General features: G+C 38.4%; 2 protein-coding genes and 1 long non-coding RNA gene across 4 annotated transcripts in view; 2 read left to right on the top strand and 1 right to left on the bottom strand.

The window, feature by feature from the left end:
• The window catches only part of si:ch73-233f7.1 (protocadherin-10), a 6,718-nt gene extending 4,374 nt beyond the window's left edge, over positions 1–2,344 (top strand). For both annotated transcript variants that reach the window (XM_014007672.1, XM_014007663.1), the window contains 3 exons: positions 884–942; positions 1,106–1,233; positions 1,502–2,344. In XM_014007672.1, coding sequence (XP_013863126.1) covers positions 884–942; positions 1,106–1,233; positions 1,502–1,812 — 498 coding nt within the window. In that variant the 3' untranslated portion in view covers positions 1,813–2,344. The remainder of the gene's footprint in view (positions 1–883; positions 943–1,105; positions 1,234–1,501) is intronic.
• Positions 936–8,379, bottom strand: part of LOC106517017 (uncharacterized) — a 13,117-nt gene continuing 5,673 nt past the window's right edge. The window contains exon 3 of the long non-coding RNA XR_001310150.1: positions 936–1,204. This is a non-coding gene — a long non-coding RNA (uncharacterized LOC106517017). The remainder of the gene's footprint in view (positions 1,205–8,379) is intronic.
• Positions 7,512–8,238, top strand: LOC106517015 (zinc finger BED domain-containing protein 1; the record flags this gene model as incomplete). Its single annotated transcript, XM_014007686.1, is given in 1 exon segment — positions 7,512–8,238. A coding segment is annotated over 1 exon segment (697 nt), but the record flags the coding sequence as incomplete, so codon positions are not given.

Genomic DNA, 8,379 nt, shown 5'->3' with positions numbered 1-8,379 from the left:
CACACACACACACACACACACACACACACACACACACACACACACACACACACACACACACACAGGACAGGTGAGTGAATGCGCAGAGCGCAGCGCAGTAGTGTGCACCCAGAGCCGAAAACTTTTCCAAGGCTCTCTGAGACTTTTAATTAAAAACCTCGCTTGAGGAGCATCAGGCAAATATTAATGTAAAGCGATGCGTTAAATCCACAAAACAATGACATGTGTAATTTTCTTAATTTTCTCGCTGGCACGGTTCCCTTTGAAGATTAGAATCATGTTTCGTTTCATCCCTGTGGGGTTCTAATTGGTTTTTATGCGTTGTTGGAGAGGAGACCTTTTTTATTATTATTTAAATAATGCGCTTACGTTGCGTTCTCCTTGTTAACAACTTTGGATGAATTAATAAAGCGTGCAATCCATAGCATGAGCCCCAAATCGGAGAAAACGCAGCACTCTTTTGACCTTCCTTCACCCTTCCTGCTGTGCAACAGAGGATAAGAACAAAGCTCAGTAACAGGCGAGTTGTAGCTGAAGGCAACTCTTAAAAAAAAAGAAAAAAAATATGTGAAAATGTGTTTTCTGACAAAAACCCACAAGGGGGCAGTCATGCTCCACCAAAAAAATAATAAAAAATACAGCCTCAGTTTCAAGGCAAAGCACAAAAGGCTGCTCCAGTCATTTATTATTGACCTCCATTATTTATGAAGGTAAAGRGAACACAAGCTTTTTTATTAGTAAAGCTGGTTTCAAATGACATGTTCTGAATAGAGGAGCATTTAGACAAACAGATATGTTCTCTTATAAATTAGACATAATTATTTCACGATGCTAATTATAGTCCATCTTTTGAATAGAACTGACTTTTTTATTTATCTTGCAGCTGAAGCAGCCGAACACAGACTGGACTCTCACAAAGACTCAAAACTCATCTATCAAAAGGTATTCACTTTGACCTTTATTCATTTAATATGAAACAAATATACAGTATATATACACACACATGAAGCTGGGTAACACAACTTGTTTAAATATATACTCATGTAATTATTATATGTGACATTTTCATTGTTTGTGATTGAGCCTTTACCCTGGTTTTCTGTAGTTACAACTCCATCAACATGGACGGCACCCTCATGCGTAAGGCCATGCACGCAGACCCGGAAAACTATGTCACATCCATGGCACCTGGGCAGTACTGGACCTGGGGAAACCACATGAAAGGCACAAAAGGTGAGAAAACAATYCCTACAAAAGATTTCATAAAACAGCATGAGGAAATTCAGTTTCTTACTTATTCAACACAACCAAAACAGGGATTTTCAGCACTTTCTGCTGTTGACTTCTCCTCCGGCTGCATATAATTGTTTATGGTCCTTGTTGCAAAACCTTTAAACCCCAGATTTCCATATGAATTATGCAAATGAAAGTATCTCTTCTATAATAAGGTCAGTAGTGTATAATAAGCAGTTGATTCTCTCCTCTCCTGGCCTCCTCACAGACTATAAGATGTCTCCTTCACCCAGTGGCCTCCCCTCCCGCCCCTGGACTCCTCGCTGCACACCTCCACCCCAGCAGCAGCAGCCTTCTCTGCCCGCCCACCCACAGCCCCACCCTCACCCGCCGCCCGACTACCACCACAACGTCTACATCCCTGGGACTCCSTCGGGCTTTTGCACCCTGCGGCCCGCCATCCACCGGAGCGAGCTGGATGTCAACAACTCTTTCTCCACCTTCGGCAAGAAGCGGCGGCTGCAGATGTCCCCCCAGGGGGAGGCGGCTGTGATAAATAATGACCTGTACAATGACTGAGTCATCAATGACTGTCCGAATGGATGATTGAAATGATGGATAAACTCATGAGAAAGCAGACGAAGAAACCATTCAGTACTCAAACTAGTTTGATTTATGAGTGGTATGAAAATGGAGATGAACAGCAATCCACTGAAGGATAGAAATAATTAATGGACAGTCTCTTTTAGAGATAATGATTATTTATGTGACATGCCACTGCAACATTGTCATTGTGTCTGTTGTTATTGCAGTTGATTACTACATTTGTTGTGATTATTATTATTTAGACAATCAAACAGGAGCAGAAAATCCATCCAAAATGTTGTAAATTAGACCATAATTTTGCACATCTTGATGAATTTATATTTTGGTAACAAAAATACCTTTTTCCTCTTTGTGTATGTTTCTTTGCTAACAAAGCTTCTGTAAATATGACAAATATGATGTAAATGTATATGCAAGCTGCACCATGATGCAGACTACTGTAACCTCGGGGTCTTTCCCCACACATGTACTGTAAACATTTAGTAAATTAAAAGTATTTTTTCCACTTGGTCGTTTTCTTTTTACCTGCTGTGTGACACAAGTTTGACACAAGTTCATTTATGAAGACAAATCATTTAAGTTTCACAGATTTGAGTTTAATGAACTCGAGCCAATTATTTTTGGAGGAGGAAAAAAATCTCCTGCTTTTTCGCCTTTGTAAGCTGTTTTTCCGCAGCCAGGAATAAACATAGTAAAATGCTAACATATGCTAATTGGAGCACTTGCATTTCCATTTGCCCGCAGAGAATACTGGGGTTCATTAACTGAACAAACAGAACCTTCTCTCTCGAAATATCACTTTAATTAAGACCACGGACACGAATACAAGCATCGGGGGAAGCAAGAGGATCAACTCCAAATGCCACACCTGAATAAAAGCTGTGGGGGCTCGTTTCTCTCTGTGCCCTTTTACATTTCACTTCTCAGGGAATTAGATCCTGCCAGCAACAGATGAGAGCGGACGAGTAGCCAGAAATGAGCAGGAAATTAGGTCGCCCTGTGGCTCGAATTGAAAATAATTTTGCTAATAAGGCAACCGGTGTCCACAGAGAGCAGGGAGAGGGGCAGGATAACCTTCTCTGCTGTAAGGTGATCCACTGGGACGACTGAAGGGGCAGCCATATTTAGGTCAYCTCTACTTATTTTCAGACAAGAGGGAAGAATGGTTCAGCCAAAAAAAAAAAGAGATTTCTGATATTTTTTACAGTATTTTTATGTGCCACAAAAACAATCTAAAACYATTACAAATGTCTATTAAGATATGTAAAATACACATAGAATGTAAAACTTTAGTTCTTTAAAAGCAATAAAAAAATCACACTCTGGACAAAACTCTTATAAAATGTAATTCTGGAAGTGAAAAATGAAGTTCTGACTGAGTGAACAGATTCTTTTTTCCTGGGAGCTGTCCTTTGGCCTTGGTGCTGAATATTCTGTGACAATGCTTTCACATGCAGCTGTAATGTGGACATGCGTCCACCAGAGGGCGCATCGAGTTAATGAACGCTTCATAATGGTTGTTTTGAAAATCCATGTCATACAATCACACACTTATTTTAAAAACACATCGTCCAATTCAAGTTAAGACAATTTAAAAATAAAAGAAATATGTGTAATATGAATAAAAATAAAAAACGTGCAATTTACATATAACCTCCTTTTGTTTCWTTTTTTCCTTTCAAATACTTGACAGTGATGTGTAAAATATATATTTAAAGTTGCTGCACTTAAGATTTTTTGTGTTTAAGGTCAGTGACAGAAAAAAAAACTTTTAAGTGTATTATCATAAAGCAATAACACCCTGATAATTAAAAATAGCCAAAATAAAAATAAAATAAAATAAAAAAACTAAATAAAAAATAAGAAAAAAAAAGTGACAACATTTATAAGGTGCAGCAAACAATCTTATGTTCACACAGGACCATAAAATATAATATTCCTTCATGAAATTTTAAGTGTATTTAAAAAAAAGTCACAAAAGTTTGTATTATATTTTACTTCAACATTTAGCTAAGGATATTATAAATCGTATTTTTAATTTTGATTAAAAATCAGAACAGTAGAACCTGTTTTGATTTATAAACACCACCAGCTCTCAGTAAATGTGAGTTTAACGATAAAACAATTACTTTCCTTGAACCAGCTTGACAGCACATTTGTCCACCAGGTGGCATCTGTGAGTAAGAATATTTTAATTCAAACAGAGAGAGTTGTTTCAGATCAATGAATTGTTAATCAAAGGGCTTACAATGACATAAAAATGCACAAAATGAAAGTAGATAAAACATTGCACTGGTAAGTGAGAGAATACAGGATAATAAATCAAATCTTCTAAGTATCTTCCTCTAAGAAGGAGAAATGTATGAAACAAACAATAACAAACAATTTGAACTGATTGCTATATTTGAACAGAGGTTGAGATATGTGTAATCTTAAGCCTATTGGAAAAGAAATAATTGGTTTGATCAATTAATCTTTATTGCATGTTTTAATGTATATCAGGTAAAAAAAAACCTCCAAGACTTTGTCAATTTGAAAATGTGGGATATTTGTTATTCTGCAGTGAGTTTAGGGCTGACTTTGTGAAACTTAATCAATCCAAGGAGTCAGATTGTTGAATGATCTGGAAGATGATATTAAAACTACCAAATAACTGTACATGTTTAAAATAACAATAAAGGCTAGATTGTTCTTTTTTAATGTACAGTGCCCTGAGACAACATATGTTTAGACTTTATATAAATAAACTGAATTGAATTGAATTAAATTAACTGAAGATCATTATTGTTTGAATATATACTTGAGAAAAAGGGGCAGATGTAATAAGACTTCATCTTCTCTCTGCCACCTTTCATTTCATTTTATATGTATTTTATTTTTATTGTACATACTGTAGAATCACTTTTGTTTTTTTAAGAAATGAATAAAGTTTGAAAAAAAAATAAACTTTAACATAGGAAAATATTAGAAAAAAACTCTTTAAGGTGTTGACAAGTTTAAACTATTGGATAGGTTTTTTTAAATAATCTTTTAAATTGAATGCATTGGTTTGAAAATCAATTTCACTAAATTGAAATTGAATGTAATGGTTTGAAACTGAATTCAAAGTTTTGTATCTGAATTAATTTGCTTTGAAACTCATTTTGGGCTATTAAAACTTCAGTTTAACTACTTTCACTTTCAGTTCCATAATTCAATTTCAGTTTCAAAATTGTGATTTTTGTGTCACACATCCTGGTCCTTGAGAAAGRCAGCCAGAGTGATCAAACACAATAGATTTACAGTTAACTTTGGTAAAGCTTCCCTTCTGCAATGTACAGAGGTGGAAAAAAATACTAAAATAAAATACTCAAGAAAAGTACAGTTAAAATTTTACTCAACTACAAGTTAAATTGCTGTGTAAAAAATCTACTCAATTAAAAGTAAAAAGTAAGTCATTAAAATGTAGGGGAGACCGGGGCTTGTTGTCACATGGGTAAGTTGTCACATCACAATTATCTTCTCCACCAGAGGGRGCAACTAAAAAGTGGAATACTACTTTTCTTCCTTTATATGATCAGGTGTTTTGTCCTATAGGAGAAGAGACTAGCACATTGTGAGGTGAGATGATCAATTAACTTTTTTGCACAACGCAAAAAAAAAAAAAAAAAAATCAGCTGAAATATTTCAAAATAAGCTTCTTTCTGATAAAAATCCTAACAGTGATACCTGTGGACTTGGAGGAGATATTAAGGCATCCTGTGATACCTCCGTCATTGTTCAGTTTTAAGCTAACTTTGCGCTAGAGGTCATTTTGGCAAACAAGGTAGTTTGAGGCAACTTGTCTCAGTCATTTTGGGGTAAGTTGTCACACCCCAAAATGACAAGTTTCAAAAAGAATTTAAATTAACAAAGAGAATCTGCTTATCAGTAGTTGTCATAATGATATAGTTTTTTACTTTATTTTTACAGAAAAGGGGTAGTTTAAGGGAGAGCAGAAAGCAATAAACATTTTCAGGAATTACAAATGGCAAACAGAACATTGCAGTGCAGCAACTAACGTGATGCTGAGGGCATTCAGGCAAGTGACCCTAGCTAATAAATCAAACCCAGGACTGACCCAGCTACTCCAGGCCAAAGCACCAACCAAGCTATTCCAGTCCCTATAGCAAGCCAGCCATCACCTTTCATCACCAGTTTCAGGTCAAATTGTTTCATTTGACACAAACTAATTTATTTATTAATTTATTACATTTGAACGAGAAATATTTTAAAATATGCTGTAAAACGTAAACACACTCACAGAACGACTTTTCCCTAAACGAATAGTAAACATCAGAAGCATATATTAACTTTCACCACTGAAGATTGGGCACAGTCTGCGTGCGTGCGTGCGTGCGTGCGTGAGTGAGTGAGTGAGTCAGTCAGTGAGTGAGTGAGTCAGTGAGTGAGTGAGTGAGTGAGTGAGTGAGTCAGTGAGTGAGTGAGTGAGTGAGTGAGTGAGTGAGTCAGTGAGTGAGTGAGTGAGTGAGTGAGTGAGTCAGTCAGTCAGTCAGTCAGTCAGTCAGTCAGTCAGTCAGTCAGTCAGTCAGTCAGTCAGGACATCCTGATACGAGAAGATACCGAGTACGAGGTTACCGAGTAGTCCGTCCGTCCGTCCGTCCGTCCGTCCGTTAATTTATTTTTTGTACAGTGCCCTGAGACAACAGTTGTTGTGATTTGGTGCTACATAAACTGAACTGAATTGAATTGAACCATCAGTCTAACATTTATACTGATTCAACCTGACTGTTATTAAGAATATTCCTATTCAAATTTTAATGGCTGATCATTTCACTCAGCCATTGTTTACAACAACAACACACAACTTTAAATACCACGGACAGAATAATCAGCTGACATATCTGTGGGTCTAGCTACTGGCTGACTGAACTCAGCTGAAAAACCATAAACAACTTGTTTTCATGAAAAGCCTTAATGAAACTATATGAATGCCTTGTTTTAAATAGCGACTGAACCACAGTATTTAAACTCACCAGGTGAGGCTGTGCATGTAGAAAAGCTGGAGGTAACAATAAGAGTCTTAAACAGGTCCAGGACTTCATATCAACATATCTAATTCAATTTGAACGGTGCAGGCTAACGCTAGCTAAGAGGGGAGTCGAGACCTGTCCACTCGCTGAGCTTCACCCTGCTCTGGCAGAAACAGTGAGCTGGGTGGGCGGAGTTTAAACAGTCTATGGCAGGGCTATTCAACTAAATTCCTCCAGGGGCCACAGTTAACCCTCTCCTTGGGCTGCCACCTTATTGTGGTGGAGAYGTTTGAGTGTCCCAATGATCCTTGGAGCTATGTTGTTGGGGGCTTCATGCCCCCAGTAGGGTCACCCAGGGCAAACAGGTCCTAGGTGAGGGATCAGACAAAGTGCAGCCTAGGGCTGGGCGATATCTCGAGATTTTAAAAATATCGAGATTTTTTTCAAAAGAGATACAAGACGAGCCTATATTGTTCATATCGAGATGCTCTACGTTGCATTTTAATTATTATTTTAGATCCGCCAATTCTGTGTCTGTGCTGAACTTCCCACGGCCCCTCCTCCTTCCCACTCTGAAGACAAATCACCCCACCCCTAGACCCCTACGTGTCTTTCGGCAGCTAGCCAAGCTAGAGCTAATAGGAAGATAAGCGTGCCGCCGCCGCGTGAACACTGAACAGCCATGACAAGATGGAAGGTGAGAGTGAAAGCATGGGAGAGGATACTGAAGAGCACTTGGTGAGCAAAAAGAAAAACAACGGCTCACTCATTTGGAGATGGTTCGGATTCAAAACCACAGATGAGCAGCAGAAAGACGTAATTTGTAGAGAATGCCGAAAACAAGTTCCGACAAAAAGTTCGAGCACTACAAATCTTTTCCACCATTTAAAACAGCGCCATAAAAAAGAATACGAAGAGTGTGTGAAACTGCGAGCTGCAGCTCAAACTATGAACTCTTCCCAGCCTCCTGCACCGAAACAAACCACGTTGCAAAATGCATATACTTGTGCGGTGCCTTYTGAAAGAAAAAGTGAGAAGTGGCGCATGATTACTAAGGCTGTGGCACATCATTTCGCTAAAGACATGGTCCCGCTCTCAACTGTGGAACAAGATGGCTTTATACAGCTGCTAAAAGTCCTTGACAGAAGATACGAGTTACCGAGTAGGAATTGTTTTGCCAGAGAAGTTCTTCCACAAATGTATACTGAAGTTAGAGAGCGTCTCACCAACCAGCTTCCCAAACTGTCTCACTTCACACTGACCACCGATATGTGGTCCAGCTGGACCTGTGAGCCGTACTTCAGTGTGACCATACATTTCATTGAAGACTGGGAGCTGAAAAGTGCATGTCTCCAGACCAGCTATTTTCCCCAAGACCACACAGGAGCTGAAGCCCTGGATGTCCTCACTAACCGGACGCTCAACCCGGCAGCACTGGTGGCTGTAACAACTGACAATGGAGCTAATGTGGTGAAGGTGGTGCAGCTAAATAAATGGCAGAGGATGCAGTGTTTTGGACACAGACTTC

The sequence above is a fragment of the Austrofundulus limnaeus genome, unplaced genomic scaffold (assembly GCF_001266775.1).
Source record: "Austrofundulus limnaeus strain Quisiro unplaced genomic scaffold, Austrofundulus_limnaeus-1.0 Scaffold1, whole genome shotgun sequence".
Taxonomy (NCBI): Eukaryota; Metazoa; Chordata; class Actinopteri; order Cyprinodontiformes; family Rivulidae; genus Austrofundulus; species Austrofundulus limnaeus.
Note: the sequence above shows the minus strand (reverse complement) of the source record. Positions and strands in the feature narration are given on the sequence as shown.